We start from the raw sequence: 18697 nt of genomic DNA on the forward strand, positions 1-18697 counted from the left end.
AATACTTAGATCGAAGTGAAATCATTTTCCAATTTATTGCAAGAGAAAACATTAGAGTAAGTTACCATATATATAATACACCATTATTGCAAGAGAAAACATTAGAGTAAGTTACATAATACACCACTAGGAGAGACGCACACGTGATGCGAGTGCCGCCCCGTGACGAAACCCGCAAATCATATTATTCTGGTTGCATCACCTATTCTGTCAGCGACAATTCACATTTGTTTCTCAAGGAACTTCTTTCATTTTCAGTTTCTGAACTGTCTTGCCTTATCTGCAGCAAGGTGCATCTGTATTCGGAGATCCTCTGTCGCGGGTCAATATGATGACATTTAATCCCTTTAATCTGTATTCGACCACAACATCAAACTCTTTCGTCACTCCCCAGCAAAACAACTATGTAGACCTCTTTAATGTTGTGAAAACAATCACCATACTGACCAACGACATAACCTTCCGTTCTTCACTGTTCAATTTCTCGAGAACTTAGTTCATATACACCCCAACGCAGACAACTGCGAATAACTCCATTGCACACGTGATGTGACTGCCTTGGTTTCATGTCTCGGATGATGTGCCTTTGTTGTCAAACTTAAATCCTGAACTTAAGCCATGGAATAACATTGCTGATTAAGGACGCATATATGGACTCACATCGTCAGCAAGTTTAAGTTCACACAACATGGCGTAAGTCAGCACAGCCGAATAGGAATCTATACCTCTCCTAAGCACCTGCCTGAATAAGAGTGTGTACGTCAACTTAAAACATCGGTATATACTTTTATAATATGCAAGTAAATGGTTTCGATACACGATACACTATTTTCTTGTTTGAACGACTAAAATTACATATTATCATCCAGAATGCATGACTATAAGGCGTCAAAAAATATATAGACATTAGAAAATATCCATCAGTTACTAACCTTTGCAAAATTTAGACAAAAATGCAGAAAACGCTAAGGATTTTCCAATAAAAACAACTACCTTAAAGGTCTGCACATCTAGACTGTTGTATCTAGCTATCTAAATATCGATCATCGTGATGAAGATGTAATCGGCATATACCCGGCGTGTAAATATTTTTGAAACAAAAACCAATTTACTCAGTTAATAACACCTATACAGACAATATCTCATTTTGTAACTTTAGCTCATCCGTTCAGAATTTAGGCTTCTTGAATCAATGGTCCTACCCAATACCTATCTTAGAAGTTTGTCATGCCACAAATCCCTTCCTAGCAAACTCCTTAATTAGTTAAGTAGGTGCCAAAACTCAAAATTGGTATTTCTAGTAAATGGTTTTACTGAAACAATCTAAATTAAGATCGCACTAAAACCTAAAAGACCCAAGCAAATATACATGCGTCCCAATCAAAAGTGGTAAACTTGTGCAAAGAGAAAGTTAGATTTAAAAGCACGGAAAGCATATTTTTTTGATCTCTACCTACACTTGCATTCATTTAATAGAGTCACGGATTGCATTATCACATTTTGCCAATCTGAAAACACATTTTTTCTGCTGGGTATTTACACAAACAGTTAAAGTGTGTTAGAAAGTCGAAACTGGGAATAACCCAACTATTTAACAGAATGTTGCCGTGATAGTAGGATGTTAGAAAATCAAAACTAGGAAAATCAAAATTTTGGAATTGAGATGTAACAGTTGTACCTGGAAAAAGTTGGGTGTATGAATTTGGTGGTGCAGCTGGTTATGATGGTGTTGATGGTCTAGTGGTGGTGGTCTAATGAATTTGATGGAGTTGGTGTTGGTGGCGGTGGTTAGTGGTGCTGGTGGTGAAGGAGTATTTTGATCTTATCAGGTGTAGTTGACAGTGTTATGAAGTCGATGGTAGCGGTACTGGTTGCGGTGGTTGGTGGTGTTCGTGATGGTTACGGTGGTGGTGATGGTGTTGGCGGCAAAAGAGTGGTTCTGAACCGAGCAAAAAAAAAATAGTGGTTCTTGGCGCTGGTTGTCCAAGGAAGCGACTATCAAATTAAGAATGAATAGCTGTGGCTTAAATTGTTGGACGAAGAGAAAATGAGAAACAATGAAGGGCATAATGGTCTTATCAAGTGCACATAACCACCAAAAAGAAGCCTTTTATTTATTATAGTAGGTCTGTCCCAGGTATAATGATGAATGCCAAATTCTTAGTCAACTATTCTTTTTGTGGTGAAGATATGATGTCTGAAACGAGACTGTTATTGTTTCTAGATATGGCTTATAATTGGAGATTCGGTTTATTTTCCCACTGTTATTAGCTTTGCATGTTATTGTCGGCTCATCTTATGCAAACTCAATTTATCAACACAAAATTGGTTAAAAAGATCAAAATCAATAATTCCTGTGTGAAATGGACAGTTAGATTTTGATACTGTTTAAATGTACAAAAATTTAAAAATAGACAGGATGTAACCAGTTTCATCGTGTCCATTTTCAAATATTTTTTCTTATTTTTAATTTACATAGGATGTATCCAGTTTCATCCTTGCTATTTTTTAAATTTAAGCTCGGACGAATTCAGTTTCATCTTTGCTATTTTCTTTTTGGTCATTTCACCCAAACTATTTTTTACTCGTCCATTTGAACCGTGATTTAAAAATATTTGGACAAATGACCCATTTTCCGATTTATCAATGTGTTCCATTCATGTGAAAATTGTTAAAATTAGAGTAACACTATGGAATACGTCTAATGAAATTTATATAAAAATGCCGGTCATTGTGCCCATAAACCAAAGAAACCTAGTAGAAAGAATAGTAATCATAGTATGAAACCATACCACTGCACCAGTATAAAATTTCGAAGCACCAAAACTCATAATTATCGAGAAATTAAAATCATTTCGTCCACCCAGTTAGTATTATGTCAATCGAAGAAAATCAAATCAAGTCCTAACCATTCTATATTTAGAAGGAAATGACCCAAAATATGTGGTTCATTTTCCCTGTCAAAAATATCATTCACTAATTTCCCCTCCTTACTTCTAGCACAACTTTTGATGCATGACACAATGAGCCTCCAACTATTTTATATATCAACCCAGGTTCGTATTTCCTGCTTCCCGAGTCTTCATCGCAGATGAGAAGGTTGTTAAGAATGATTGATAAGCCTGAGAACAAAAATTTTGAGTGTTTTATTTACCAAGAGAACCAACAATTTAATTTTTTTTTTTGCATGAAGACTTCGTATCGGATTTACCCACTAAAATATAAAAACTCAATTAAATTCTAACAGCAGTAAAACAAACACTATACACTCAGTATCCACCGAGCAGCTACGATATCATGTCCCATCGAAAACTCCTACAGGCACCGCCATATGAGACCGAAGGCAATAATGAATTAGCTGACGTCAAGGTCACATTTTAGGAACACAAATGAAAGAAAATAATTTGCATAGTCAAATTTGAGATGAATTACGTACTTTTACAGCACATTGCAATTTCCCTTGCGGCCGAACTTATATTCCTGTGATAGGAAGACATAAAACTGTGGGGACACATCTGCAATTAAAGTTATAAAGTTCAAGTTTCATCAATAATATATATTCCACTTTAGATTTCAAAGGGTATATCTAATCCAACCAAGGCAGTAGACAATTAGTTCTTATTTTTCCACAGCACACGTAATGTATAATTAAACCTAATGGGCGATAAGTTTATCAGGCTCCTTGTATAAAGCTTCTTCTACCTCCCAAGACACATTACCTCCGAATGGTGGAATCACAAAACGTAAATACGGGTATACATGGTGCTCTAGATTTTTGTGCTGCACTAAAAAATGGCAACACATGAGATTGTCCAACCTACATGATAAATAATGGGGTAGTTATTTCAAACATTCCAAGGGTGGTTTATCTAAAGGGTTGTTATGCTTCAAAAAATTTCTAAAGGGTTGTTGGAGACAACAAAAATTCAGTGATGCAGAAGTCTACATTCTAAAAGTACTTAAATCAAACAAAACCACCTTGTACAATCAATAATAAAATGTATAGAATTTGAATGAAATATTAGAGCGATGAATCAAATACAATGAGTTAATTAGTTCGATAAAAAATTGTCATATATGAATTCTAGACAATAAAGTATAAACTCCACATCTCCTACGTAAACTAATTGCAGGGTCGTCATATGAATTGTAAAATAATACTCCCTCCGTTACTTTTTAATAGGCCAGTTTCTATAAATAAAAATTTCAAAAAAATAGGCCAGTTTCTAAATTGGGAAAGTCAAATGTTACTTTAATTTTTTGGGACCACTTGCAGTTCACTTCTTTTGATGACAAGTGTCATGGGGGACCATTCCACTTCACTTCTTTTATTGACAAGTGTCATGAGGACCACTTCACTTCACTTCTTTTATTGACAAGTGTCGTGAGGACCACTTTCAATGATTACTTCACTTAATTTCCTTAATTTTCTCTAAAAACCAAATAAGCCTATTAAAAAGTAACGGAGGGAGTAAAGTATAAAATCCAGACCTTCTACCAATTTGTGCATTTGGATATTACCTCGAGTTTTATATCGAAATGAACTGTGTGCAAAAGAGGTTTCATAAGCTACAACTCCAAGCCAGTAGCAACAATAATATTGGATTTTTCTCCGCCTAGCAACAATCCTCTTTATAAGAAATAATCATCTTTAGCATCAATTCTGTGCAAGCTAACTATAGTACATCACTATGAGTCAACTTGTAATGTGTGGAAATAATAAAAAAAAAAGAAACAGGATAGTACCGAATTACCGAGAGAGTATTAAGAGTCCTTACGTGGACCGAATTCAGTCTAGTTGCAAATAGCATCACAATCACACGTAAGTAAGCAAGTGAAAAGTTTTGAGTTGTAATCAAAAGGATAATAAGGATGCATTCAAGTTCCACTTAGTATTTGAAGAAGATTTGCATGATGCCTTAAAATTGTAAGAAGCAATACTAAAAAAATAAAGAAATAATTCGTAAGAAAGCAAGCGAAAAGTTTGGAGTTGTGATCAAAGTTTCCATCCAAGTTTGACTAAGACTGACGCATCAACGGCCTTACTAAAACATAAAATCAAACATTTGCCATTTTTTAGACTCAAAAGGATAATAAGGATGCATTCAAGTTCCACTTTGTGTTTGAAGAAGAATTGCACAATGCTATCGAATGCCTTAAAATTGTAATAAGTAATACTAAAAAAAATCAAGAAAGAATTCGTCAAAATTACGTCATTGATCTAATTTTATTCAAATCATACCTTGTAAGATCATCATTAAGAGAAAAAAGAGAGTCTCTTTCCCAAAAATAAAAAAGAAGCGAGTGAAGATCAGGTATTTTATACTGCCTGGAAAAAAAAATCAAGATCACCGTAATCAGGTCACAAAACTGGTCGATAACTTATCAAATTATAATCTGGAAGAACAATGAGGGAGAAAAAATTGTCATTTTTCTAAAACATAAAAACACCATTTTTCTAGAACTTGACCCGTGCCGTAACAGCACGACCACGAAAATAAATGAAAAAATTATTTTGACCGGGATTATTTATTTGTTGTTATTATTTAAAGTGACAATTGTCTTCATATATTTTGATTATTATTTTTTCTTTTGTATTTGACTGAGCTTATTTTAACACCTAAAAAATCAGGCACAACTTGTAAAATATAATGTTATTTGTGTCATAACGACATCGAATAAACATTACACGTTCCTATATTGACTAATTGTGATACCACCACCAGAACCACCCATTACAGCTACCTTTTTCACCATTTTGAGGATAATAAGGATGCATTCAAGTTCCACTTTGTGTTTGAAGAAGATTTGCATAATGCTATCGAATTCCTTAAAATATGCAGTTAATTAACACCTGATAGACACAGTTCAGGTGTTTTTAATGTATGCATTCCACTTTGTGTTTAATGTATGCAGTTATGTATGCCTTAAAATCGTAAGAAGTAATACTAAAAAAATCAAGAAAGAATTCGTCAAAAGTACGTCATTGATCTAATTTTATTCAAATCATACCTTGTAAGATCATCATTAAGAGAAAGAAGAGACTCTCTTTTCCAAAAAAAAAAAAGAAAGAAGAGAGTCAAGATCAGGTATTTTATACTGCCTGAAAGAAAAATCAAGATCACCGTAATCAGGTCACAAAACTGGTCGATAACGTATCGAAATTATAATCTGGAAAAACAATGAGGGAGAAAAATTAGGATTAGGGTTAGTTACTTAACCTGTAAGAGGAGTATGTAATGAACTTTTAGAGATCAATTCTTGTAAATGACACTATAGTGTTGAACCTAAACCTAAATTTGTAGAGATCAACTTTTAGATTTTACATTGATTACCCAAACGTAACGCCTCAGCCATTGAAAGGAAAATTGAAATTAATTTGAAGAGTAATGGGATGAGTAGAAGATTAGGGCAAGTAATGCAAAAGGGGAAAAAAAACAACTGATGGCCAGTGTGATTTATAGAATCAAAAGCTTTCTGATTTTGAACAAACCAAAATGTAAATTGGATTTTAGAAACAAAGGCCCCAAAAAGTATAAAAAACCTAATGTCGACCAATCAAAGAGTCATACCTGGGTAATAATCTGTTCTGTGGGGAAAGATTTGTTCTCTTTCTTTGTGGGTTCATATTTAAGGTTCTATTACTGCTTGATTGCTAAGAAGGGGCGAAACGGTTGTTTTCTACTAGGGCTTTTTAATAAAGTAACCACCTTTTTGAACCATATTTAAGAAACTGGCCGTTTTTTTGAATCTTTATATAAACTGGCCGATATTGACATTTTCCATCCCGTTTTTTTCAAAAAACGGATTTAGGTAGTTAACTGGCTATGTGGCAGTTAACCTGCTAGGTAAAAGACGACTTAACCCTCGTCTGAGTTCGTAACCAAACCAGTATCGAGTCAACTCGGTGACTCATTGCAACGGTCGGATTTGTAACGGTTGGATTTGTAACGGTCAGATTCAGCTTCATTCATATAAATTAGGCCCTGCAGAGAAGAACCATAGTATTTGTCATACTCAACAGATCAAAAAAATAAAAATAAATAAGACATGAGCCAAAATGAAGTAAACTCTCCAGGCAGCAGTAGCAGCAGCAAGGTAAGATTAAGATTAAAACAACCCTAATTTCATGTTCTATCTGTGCACAGGGAATTCATGATCCAAAGGTATGTCCTTGGATTTATTCCATGTGCAAATATATACCATGTAATGGTATAAGACAACTATTGTGTTCAAAAGCAAAAGAAACAAACGAAAAAATGTTTTTGAAGTGTTCAATTCCAACCTGTCAGTACTTTGAATGGTTTGACGATGCCATCGATCCTGTCAAATGCAAGATGGTGAAATTACCAGTAGAGAATGGTTGTTACGCTTGCGGAGAATCTGGTCATTGCTTCAAAAACTGCCCACTGCAAAATCAAACCTGCAACAAAGATCACTGCAAATCAAAGATGGAGATGAAATTTTGCAAGAATGAACACAACAAGAACATAGCATACCTCACTTGTACAGATTGTGACGGTTTTAAATGGGTCTCAGATGAAGTCTTCATTGCTGCAAAAAACAGAATTATGCATTCAAGTTTACAACTTAATGCTATATGTAAGGAACTCAACAATCTGAAAATGTAACCTGCAAATGTACTAATAAACAACCTGCCACTTTTGATTCAGCATTAATTCAAGTCTACAAAAGAAAAAAATATTGTCTTCTTAAACACAAAAAATCAGAAAACGGATCTCAAATCATTTCTTCTTAGCCTTTCCATTTCCCCTTCCCTTTCCTTGTTTTATATTCTGAGATACAGATCCAATGTCAAAGAAGTTCTGATAAAGGTTATTTATTGTAGAGGGTGGAGTAGAAGATGGTGCTATAGATGGCAGACTCATAGGTGTTGTGGAAGCTGGAGTAGAAGATGGTGTTGCCAAAGGCTGACTGCCAGGCCCTGTAAAAAATTCACCAACAAATGATGTCGTTCTCTTCTTCTTGTTTGACTTAGCTGCACCCCTAACACCGGTGGTCTGACTTGGCTCTATGTTGCTGAAGGTGAAGCTTTGTGCATCACATTCAGTCATTTGCCTCTTTGCAGTTGGATTAGATCCCACTTCACCACCAGCACATGTTCTTTTGTTGTGGTTAGTAACATTTCCACATTTCCCACACCTCCTTTTTGTCTTCTCAACACGAGGTTCATCATAACTTCTTACCCTCTTGCTCTTGGGTCTTCCTGGTTTCCTACTGTGAGGAGGGTTCAAGATCTTCTTGTTCATGTTTGGCTGCAAGAACAAATGATGTCGTTCCCTTCTTCTTGTTCATGTTTGGCCCTGGACCATGTAGCAGGATCTTCTCTACTGAGATAAGCACCAGCTGCAGCACTCTGTTTCACAATATTGTCAAAATGTTCCTGCACAGCCAATCAAAAACTAGCTTAACTTGACTGTCAAACATTGCATAAAACCAATAACAAAGAACTTGGGGATCTTATAGGGGTGGTTCCCTTACTAACTGTCTTCTTCTTTGGTGTAGTCTTTGGAGTCCCAAACACTGTGTCTTTCATCCCCATCCACAAACATATACATCCATCCTCATTTACAAAAGAATCCTCCCAAAAATTATCAAAATCATCATTGTTTAACAATGGCAGTGGCAGACATTCTTCCTTAAACCAATATAAATTAAACTTCTCTTTAACATCCATAGACAAACCCTTATACACCATATACTTAAGTGACATCAACTCTGTTTCATCTCTATGGCAATCAGGAAATACCAAAGTCTCATTCTTTGGCTCCGCATATACACTGATATTCCTAAATTTGAACTGACTGCAACACAAATGAAACAAAATCAGATATAAACCTATGAAAACCCAATGAAAACCTAATTAAGCAATATTACTTAAAATCAAACACCCAATCACGAAAATTAAACCCCAATTAAACTATAAAAATTTGGTTTCAAATAAACCCTAATTACAAAGGAAAAAAAACAGAAACCCTAAAAATCAATCGATCAATTAAATCAATTAACTATCAATACAATGATTTTCATCATATATTAAGTCACGGGTTTCGTTAATCTTACCTTGATTCAGACAGTTTCAATCCCGGTTTGTACCTCATCTTCACTGTATCACCACTATCTCTGAATCCCTAAATATGTAGAACTTTTCTTCCAAATACACTCTGGTCTTTCACTAACATCTATGTCTTCAACAAAAACAACTTCAATAACATCAGTTTTCTTTTTCTTTTCAAACAGCTTCAATACCTAACCCTAGTTTCAGAACTGGGAGAAGAGAACGAGGGAGAAGAGAGGACGAAATAGAAAGTGTGGTGAGAGATTACACCACACGCGTCTTTAAATGGGGAAGGGCACAGTCGTAAATTCTCGTACCGAGTTTGACTTATTCAACGCAGCTGACCGATCTGGTGGGCCCAGGTGTCAACTCTAACGGAAAGGCCAGTTTCTAAAAGAATTTAAAAGCTTGGCCGGTTTATTAATTATATGGTTTGAAGCATGACACTTTATTAATTTGCCGTTTCTACATCTGTGAATTATAGCAGAGCAATGGCACACATTAATTGGATTGAATGACATAATTAGGTTGAGAGTGAAACGTCTTTGATCTGTGGATGAATCAGGATTGTTCTTTATATGCCAAACTGTAGATTTCCGTCCATTTGAAGAGAGTGTAAACACATATTAGTTGATCGATCTGGACCATCCTTTATGTGTTCCAACTATAGAGAGCCGTCGATGTAGGAAAACACCACTGTCCCTTATAATATAGATCAAGAACGTCAATTTAGTTGCCTAATTAATAGTAAGAAAAACAAATTAGTGTAAGTTGCCATTTTTTTTTTGATAAACAAACATATATTAACACTAGGAAACAGTTACATGGTGAGCGTTATTTATGGTACACAGTTTAGTAATCCATGCTTGTTTTTGGACAGGATGGTTACAGAATTAAGAGACCTTGAACTGCTCCTAAGCATGGACTTAGCTAACCTATCTGCGAAAACATTACATTTCCGATTTACATAAGAGAAATAAGAACAAGCAAAAAACTGAATGAGACGTTGAGTTTCAAGCAAAAATTGTTGCGCTCTCCAGTCAACAGCAAAATCGTTCTTCTTGATAGCCTTAATCACATCTTGGTTGTCACTATAGAAGCCTACTGGGTGATGTCCAAGCTGTCGAGACCATGTTGCTGATGCTCTAGATACTCTGAACTCTGCCTCAAATGAACTGGAACACCATCCGGATCCTCCTGCAAATTCAGTTACAGTTCCAAAATTATCAAGTTGTACTAGACCATAGGCATACTGTTTGGTATTGGAATTGAAAGCTGCATCAAATAAAAGGTGAAGCGTATCATCATTAGACATAGCAGGAACAGAAGTTGTTGTAAAACATTTCCCAGGATGCAAGCATTCACACTGAGTAACCTTAGAGGTAATTGGATTCAAAGTTGGTGATTTATAATGAAAGGATTGGAGATCCCTAGGTATAGAATGAATAAGAGCCAGATGATTAGGTTTAATCTTTTGAAAAACTACTTGACATCGATACTTCCAAATAAACCACAACACATAAGCAATTTGATCCCGAATTTTTTTATCATGCAACCAGCTGATGCACCAATCAACAAAAGAAACATTATGAGCCTGATAATAAAAGGGAGATAAATAGAGACCGCGCCAGATATCCTCAACAAAGACACAATTAGTAAACAGATGATCCGCAGTTTCTATATCCAAGGATTGACATAAAGAACAAGTTTTGTCCATATGATTAAACCTCCCTACAACTGGTTTAACTGGTAAACAACCAACTAAAGTTTTCCAAAGAAAATATTTAACTCTGGGAATGACATTAAGATTCCAAATTTTAGACCAAGCAACTTTAGCAGTAACAACAGACTGATTAGCAAGATAATTATAAGCTGATTTGACGGAAACCATACCATTCTTGGTCCCTAACCATTTAATAGAATCTGGCCTAGAAGAATCAGGTTCAAGCACTTTAAGAGCATGAATGGTATTATCATCAAACAAAGTATGTATTAAAGGAAAATTCCACTTACCTGCAGGAGTGATAATATCAGATACCTTTTGTGTAGAGCTAACACTAACACCAGATCTTGGTACAGGACACTGACCATTAGGTAACCATTTGTCTGTCCAAAGATTTATATTATTACCATCTCCTATTACCCAACAATGATTTAACTTAATTACCTCAATGCCTCTACAGATACTAGTCCATATCCATGATTTAACCATTTTCTTCTTGTAATGTAAAGGATCAGATTTTGGAAAATATTTACTTTTAAGAATTTGACACCACAACTGATCAGGACTAGTAATAAGCCTCCAAGCTAACCTAGTAAGAAAAACCAGACTAAATTTATGTGGATTTCTAAAGCGTAAACCCCCACTAGCCTTGTTTTTACAAAAAAAAAAACCAAGACTTAATGTAGCTGCTTTTAGAACCTTCTTTACGTTTCCACCAAAAGTCCCGCTGCAGAGCATTCAATCTATCTAAAATTTTATGAGGTAAAGCAAAACACGTCATTTGATACATGGGCATTACACTAGTAACTGAAATAATTAACACAGCTCTACCGGATTGTGAAAGTAATTGAGCCTTCCAACCTTTAATTCTGTGATAAACTTTATCTAACATACATTGATAAGTAAAACTCTTCGATCGATGAAAAAATAAAGGGGTACCTAAGTATTTATCAGTTTTCGTAATCCTACCGATCCTAAGAATTCAAGCTAAAGTTTTACAATTTTTATTCGGAACACCTTTACTAGAGTAAACACCAGATTTCTGGTAGTTAACAGTCTGGCCAGAAGAAAGACTAAACATATTAAAAATATCCAACAAGTTCCTAGCCTGAACTATAGTAGCATTGGTAAATAAAAAAGCATCATCTGCAAAGAACAAGTGCGATACAGAAGGACTACCAGCAATAACCTTAATACCAGTAACTAATTTATGTTGTTCCGCATACAACAGTAACTTGGACAGAGCTTCCATACATAGAATAAAAATAGTAGGAGATAATGGATCTCCTTGACGAATTCCCCTAGAAGGAGCAAAACTTTCACCAAGAGATCCATTAACCAACACAGAGTAAGTTATAGTAGATATACACATATAGATTAGATCACAGAAATCATCAGAGAAACCCAGCAATCGAAAAACATGAATAATAAACGCCCATTCCATTCGATCAAAAGCTTTGGAAAGATCTAACTTAATAGCCCTATGGTCTATCTTACGTTTACAGGTTTTCATAGTATGCAAAACTTCATGAGCGGCTACGATATTATCCGTAATATGCCTATTAGGAATAAAAGCTAACTGATTTTGGGAAACTAGACTATCTAAATAGGGTTTTATACGATTAGCTAAAATCTTTGCAATAATTTTATAAAGAGCATTACTTAAACTAATGGGTCGAAAATCACCTGGACTTGTAGGAACTCGTACTTTAGGGATTAAAGATATAAATGTATGATTAACACTTGGATCTAAATACTTAGTTCTAAAAACTTGTTGAACCCAATAATCCAAATCAAACTTAACAAGATCCCAATGATGTTGATAAAAACCAGGGGGAAATCCATCAGGTCCTGGAGCCCCTCAAGAATTCATCATAAATAAAGAAGATTTGATTTCATGCTCATCAGGGATTTGACACAGAGTAAAGTTATCAGAAGGAGTCAAAATTTTCGCAAAAATAGAAGAAAATAAAGGATCAATACAAGGATTAGCAGAATGACTAATATGTTTGAAATGGTTAGTTATAAGAGTGCTAATTGAAGACTGACCTTTAATCCACAAGCCAGACGCATCTCGTAAAGTATAAATGTGATTAATTCTTCGTTTTTCAGAAGCATGTTGATGAAGAAATTGAGTATTATGATCGTTTTCTTTAATCCATTTATCCTTAACATGCTGACTCTAATAAGTTTTTTCAATAGCTACCAAGACTCAAGATCATTATGCAAATCATTTAAAGCTGCTTTGGTTTCAACAGGAGGGTAAAGCATTTTTCACATCAATAGCAGAAAGAATATCAGAAATATTTTTAAATATATTACCAAATTCATGTTTATTCCAAAGCCTAAGTGTATGATGCAAATGAGTCATAGTTCTAGTAAAACTACTATGTTTATTCTGACTGGTGCAAACTGACTGTTGAACAAATGATTCATAAGTATTATGTTGTTGCCAACATCACATGTATCTCATAGGTTTATATAACTTGTCACCAAAATGAGTTGTCTATAACATAATCGGAGCATGAATAGATACAACTCTAGTGAGATGAGTATTAAGAGAATTAGGGAAATATTCTATCCACTTATGGTTAACAAAGACTCTATCAAGTCGCTCTTGAATGTTTGAGCACTACCAGATCTCTTATTAGTCCAGGTAAAAGGCAAACCAGCATAATTCAAATCAATTAATCCTAATTTTTAGATGCAACTATAAACATAAGCATAACTACTAGAAGTAACAGAATTTCCTCCCTCCTTTTCAGATTCATCCATAATAAAATTCATATCACCAATTACTGCCCATGGTATAGTAGGATCATGAAAAGCATAGATAAAATCCCATTGCCTAATCCTTAAATGGTTATCTAAGGCACCGTAGATAAAAGACATGAAATCTAGCATTAGCTTTCAAAATTTGAAAATGGAAAACATTATCTTGAAACTGAATCAGTGAAGCAGAAATATTTTAAAACCATACTATTGCAATGCCACCTGATTTACCAACAAAAGGAATTAATAACCAATCGTTTGCATGTAATTTATATAAAACTTGCTCCATGAAAGGAATTTTGGATTTAGTTTCTATTAAGAAGAAGAGAATATCAATATGATGTGTCTTTATCAAATAACTTAAATGATCTTGTTTTAAGGTAGACCTAATGCCCTGCAAATTCCAGGAGAGGATCCTAATATCATATAAAGATTGATAACTAGGTGAACCCATAATTGAAAAACTTTGAATAAGAAGATTGAGAAAAAAATTGTAGCGAAAAGAGAAATTAACCTAAAATTAAGGGAAGAGTGGAACCAGATCAAACAGAATAGAAAGAAGAACAGAGAACAACTACTTTTAAAATTGAAGTAGAGTAAGAAAGTAAGTACCTCTATAGCATCAACGGTAGTCCATGTTTGGGCTGGAAATTCTTCAACGACTACAGCCGTATCTTCTGGAAGACGATAAACCCGTTTAACAAAATTTCTTGACATATTAATATCTTCACTCGAAAGAACGATTTCTTCTACAATCCGTGGAAGGATTCCATCATCCCTAACATCCTCAGCAACATCTACCCATTCTGGACTAAATTGTGGATTCTGATCTGGAACCATCGATGAAGTCGAGGTATGAGTATTATCTCGAATATGGATCCGACCCGACTGGACCCCCAAATCAACATACTGATTTAGCATTCGAGCCCAAGTATTGTATTTCTGTTGTTGCTTATCGAATTTTTTCTGGCCCGTTGAAGTTTCTTCACTAACAGTAACCACAGTTTTACCTTTCCCCGATTCAATATGAGGCATGAGATTTTTACCTTTGTCTGTGGGACTCGTTGGATGATATGTAGCATCAGCTGAATTAGTTTCACGTATCTGGTCGACAACGTCATGTAAAATCCTTTGTCTTTTCTGATCCCTTGCACTGTGTTGGTCTTGATCAATAGCACTATCATAGATTCGCAACCCAGATACCGCAGAAGCTAGTCCATGAGTAGTACATCGACCCTGCACTCTGTTGCCTCCGATAATCATCCGTGCATTTTCTTCATCTTCAAAGACAATGGTCGGCATATTGCATCGATAATCAAGATGACTGTCAGAACAAGTTAGATGATTATGATTAATATTCCAGCAATATCTGCAGGTGGCATGAGGAAGACTATCAAAGTAGGCTTTAACATCCAGTGTTTCAAAATATTCATATCGAATGCGGATTTTATGACGAAGTGGCGTGGTTAGGTCGACCAAAACATGTGCTTTGTAAATACTAGCCTTATAAACAAGACCTACCATAACCAGAACTTCACCAACCTTATCAGCCAACATTTTAGCAACATATCCCCTTTCCACTAAATCTTCTCGTAAAGAAAACTTAGTCCAGAAATCATGCACCGTAAAATCTAGGTGGTGCAGCTTAACATCAGCGGACCAAAATCTTAGAGTCAGCAATTTTCCATGCACTCTACTAGGGTTTTCATAGATGGCTGTTGCAAAATCACCTGCCATAGTAAAACGAAACACAAAAACCTGGGTATACGGTGTTTTTCGTATGATTACTCTTCCAACAGGGGACCAGATTAAGTTTATTGCAATTGCAGCAAGCCGCGTAAACTCCAAATATTCTCGAAAGGGACCTTCTGCAAAAGCTTCATTATCATGCAGTGTTTGAGTAATATGATTTATGTAAGCGTTGGTAGGGATGTCAAACATGATGATGTTCAGTGGAAAAGGCAAGTGAAAGTACAGAATGAACACAAGGTAAGAAACAAAGGGATTGAGAAGAACATGGTGTCTGGCTTTCAACTGAGGGAATTTATAGTGTAGAAGAGATGGTAGAGGGTAACATTGATTTGAAATGCGTAGACGACACTGATAACATATTATCGCCATATGTAAGGATAAATCTGACCAAAAGCTGAGCACATAAACAGTGAAATTCAAGGTGGACGAACTTCGTAAAAACAGAAATGAGAGATGGTGTAAAAAGCACTGTAGCAAATACATGAACACCCAGCAAAATGCATTAAATGCTTTGGCAAAGAAATCCAAGGTGGCAACTTGTAGCATAAACGTTGTAACTATGGGAAGTAAAAAACACTCCATCAGCTGCATGCATACCCATATGTCTTACAAATAGATGAATTGGACTTTTGACTTAATGGTAAAAAATATCCATTTCAACCCTGAATTAAATCTTAAGATGTGAAAACTATTTCCGAGCAGGCAGATCCAAACCACCCAGTGAAGGAAACCACCACTCAAGTTCATGAAAAATACTCGACGGAGTCACAGACGAGCTTCAGCCCTAAACATCTTTTCCACTGAAAGAAAAAAATTAAAACATTGAGTTAGTAAAGAATGAAACCGCAGTTGGTTTTACAAAGAAGACGATGACAAAACACGTTAAAACATCAGTATCAAAATGGAGATTCACATATGAGTTGTCAAAAGTGCTTTCTTTTCTTAGTGAATAGAGAAATCAATGAACAAAAAGGTCATAACATAGTTAAATAAAAGTTGCAATTGTAGAATTAAAGAAGAAAGGAAGAGCTGGAGGTAATTTTTAAGAATCCCTTTGAAGATGAGTTATCCCCGATTTAATCTCCCGATTCGCAGAGCCCAGTTGCCATACATATATATTAAACCATTTTCCAGGGCCATAACACCTGCAATTTTCGGTGTTCTAAAAAAGTTTTTCATGTAAATCAGCATTTATTACTAGCTCCTACATCACCTGCTCGCTTTCACACAACCAAACCATACATCAACTCATATCATCTCCTCACACGCATCCTCGCCGGAAGCGAAAAGTTTCTTCCATTTGCACCCTACAAAACAACACCAGCTAGAGTTGTTCGCATTGTATTCTAGAAGAATGAGCAAAACAACACTAGTAAGATTTTTTCTCGATTCATGAATTGAATTACAGTAAATTGTAAAATAAGCAACAGTGACATGAGAAAAACCATAAAACACAAAAAGCTAATATCAACAGAAATCAAGTTACTTTTAAGGTTCCAATAGGTTCATAGATTTTATACATATAATAGCGAGACCAAAAGAAGCAGCACCAGCGGGGGAGGAAAGAAAAAACAAGACGCAATTGATTACATCTTCTTAGGATACCTACAAAACAAACAATAAACACATGACGAACACCCCGAATTGGAAATACCCTAAATTTTGATAGTAAAGGAGGAAAAAAACACCCTAAATTATAAATATCAAAAAAAAGAAAAAGAAAAATGTTAAGCGAGAAGTGGCTTGGATTTGACTTTTAGTCTGACTCTTTATAGATACTAAGAGCAACCACAGTCACGGCCAAATTTGGGGACTAAACTCAAATTTGGTCTCAAAATATGCCGCAACGGAAGGGACCAAACCCAAATTTGATCGCCAAAATTAGGGTTTGAGACCAAATGTGGTCGTTAACCCAGACTAAACGAAATATAGTGGGACGGAAGTATTAATAGCGTATGAAAGCAGACGAGATTTTAGTGACCGTATGAAATCAGACGGAAGTATAATTAACGTATGAATCAGGCGCATCTATAAACTCCGCCTAACCAAACGCATGTAATACATACGCCCCAACACAGACGTAGTTATATTGTACGCCCCAATGGGACGTTGGTATATTTTACGTCCCAATGGGACGTTGCTTTAATGTACGCCCCAATGGGACGTTGGTATATTCACTCGTTTAGTGGGCTAATACGTTATTAGAAGAAGATTAGTGGGCTAATACGTTATTAGAAGAAGATTAGTGGCTAATATTTATGTAAATTCACTAATCAGGCGGTCATTAAAAGTGCGCCTGAATCAGGCGGTCATTGAAAGTGCGCCTGAAATCAGGCGATCATTAAAAGTGCGCCTGAATTAGACGGACATTAAAAGTGCGCCTGAATCAGGCGCACATTAAAAATGCGCCTGATATCAGACGGTCATTAAAAGTGCGCCTGAATGAGGCGGACATTAAAAATGCGCCTGAATGAGACGGTCATTAAAAGCGCGCCTGAACTGGGACGGTCATTAAAAGTGCGCCTGAACTGGGGCGTTTGTTATACTTCCGCCTGACTAAAAATAGTCTTCCACGACTGTGGTTGCTCAGTGTAAAATGCCAATTTTTTTTAGCTTTTGGTCTGCTATTTGGCATTTGGTCGACTCCATGACTGTGGATGCTCTAAGCCTACAAAACCTCCAAAAATGACAATTTTTGAAAATTAAGCTAAATAAAATCTATAGATATCTAGAATTTTATTATTTTTAGCCAGAATATTTTACATGTTGTATTATTCTTGATCAATCCGTAAATAATGATGTATTTAATCATTAGATATTTAGATTCTAAACTTCATAAGGAAAACTAGAACTTCACTCGTGCCATAACGGCACGGTCCATGTAAGTAAAAAAATTATGTCAATTTTAACATTTGTCATTTTTTTGTTGGTTCTTTATTCTATATATTTTTTAATTGTTATGTTTTATATTTTTAAGAATTGCTAGGGTGACAAAATATTTGTCTTAAAAAAACCACTGGGTGAAACATGTAGTGAGACCAATTGAAATCCTTCAGTATCACTATCATTGTTGGGTTTTTCTCGGATTGTTTTTCGAAAAAACTTCCGGTCATCCCGTGCAATTGTTTCTTTTGTGTTAATAACCATCTTATTTTCACATTAAAAAAATCAACCACAACATCCATAATTATGTTATTTGTGTCCTAGCTACATAGACTAAACATTACCACTAACATACTGAGCAACTGCACTACCATCACCGGAACCACCCATCACCACTACCTTTTCTACCACCAATACTATCGTCAGTGGCTCTATGCACCACCACTCATGAAGACCACCCTATCATCGGTAATGTTTATCAACAAATT

At 35.5% G+C, this 18697-nt stretch overlaps 1 protein-coding gene and 2 long non-coding RNA genes across 4 annotated transcripts; all 3 read right to left on the bottom strand.

Annotated features, from left to right (window-relative positions):
• Positions 1–16: 16 nt before the first annotated feature.
• LOC113285556 lies at positions 17–1990 on the bottom strand. The gene is made up of 2 exons (XR_003328741.1): positions 1679–1990; positions 17–742 (listed from the first exon to the last, which is right to left on the bottom strand). It is a non-coding gene; the product is annotated as an uncharacterized LOC113285556 (long non-coding RNA).
• A 4731-nt stretch (positions 1991–6721) lies between these two features.
• On the bottom strand, positions 6722–7947 carry LOC113285557. Of its 2 annotated transcripts, XR_003328743.1 has the most exons (4): positions 7656–7947; positions 7500–7554; positions 7286–7423; positions 6722–6986 (listed from the first exon to the last, which is right to left on the bottom strand). It is a non-coding gene; the product is annotated as an uncharacterized LOC113285557 (long non-coding RNA). The 2 variants fall into 2 exon arrangements; XR_003328742.1 differs by having other exon boundaries at positions 7500–7947.
• Positions 7948–9856: 1909 nt separating this feature from the next.
• Positions 9857–15710, bottom strand: LOC113287201. The gene is made up of 2 exons (XM_026535885.1): positions 14187–15710; positions 9857–10276 (listed from the first exon to the last, which is right to left on the bottom strand). The coding sequence occupies exons 1-2, from the start codon at positions 15693–15695 to the stop codon at positions 10181–10183; spliced, it is 1605 nt and encodes a 534-aa protein (XP_026391670.1). The 5' UTR covers positions 15696–15710; the 3' UTR covers positions 9857–10180.
• Positions 15711–18697: the final 2987 nt, after the last annotated feature.

This window comes from Papaver somniferum, chromosome 6, assembly GCF_003573695.1.
Source record: "Papaver somniferum cultivar HN1 chromosome 6, ASM357369v1, whole genome shotgun sequence".
NCBI lineage: Eukaryota > Viridiplantae > Streptophyta > Magnoliopsida > Ranunculales > Papaveraceae > Papaver > Papaver somniferum.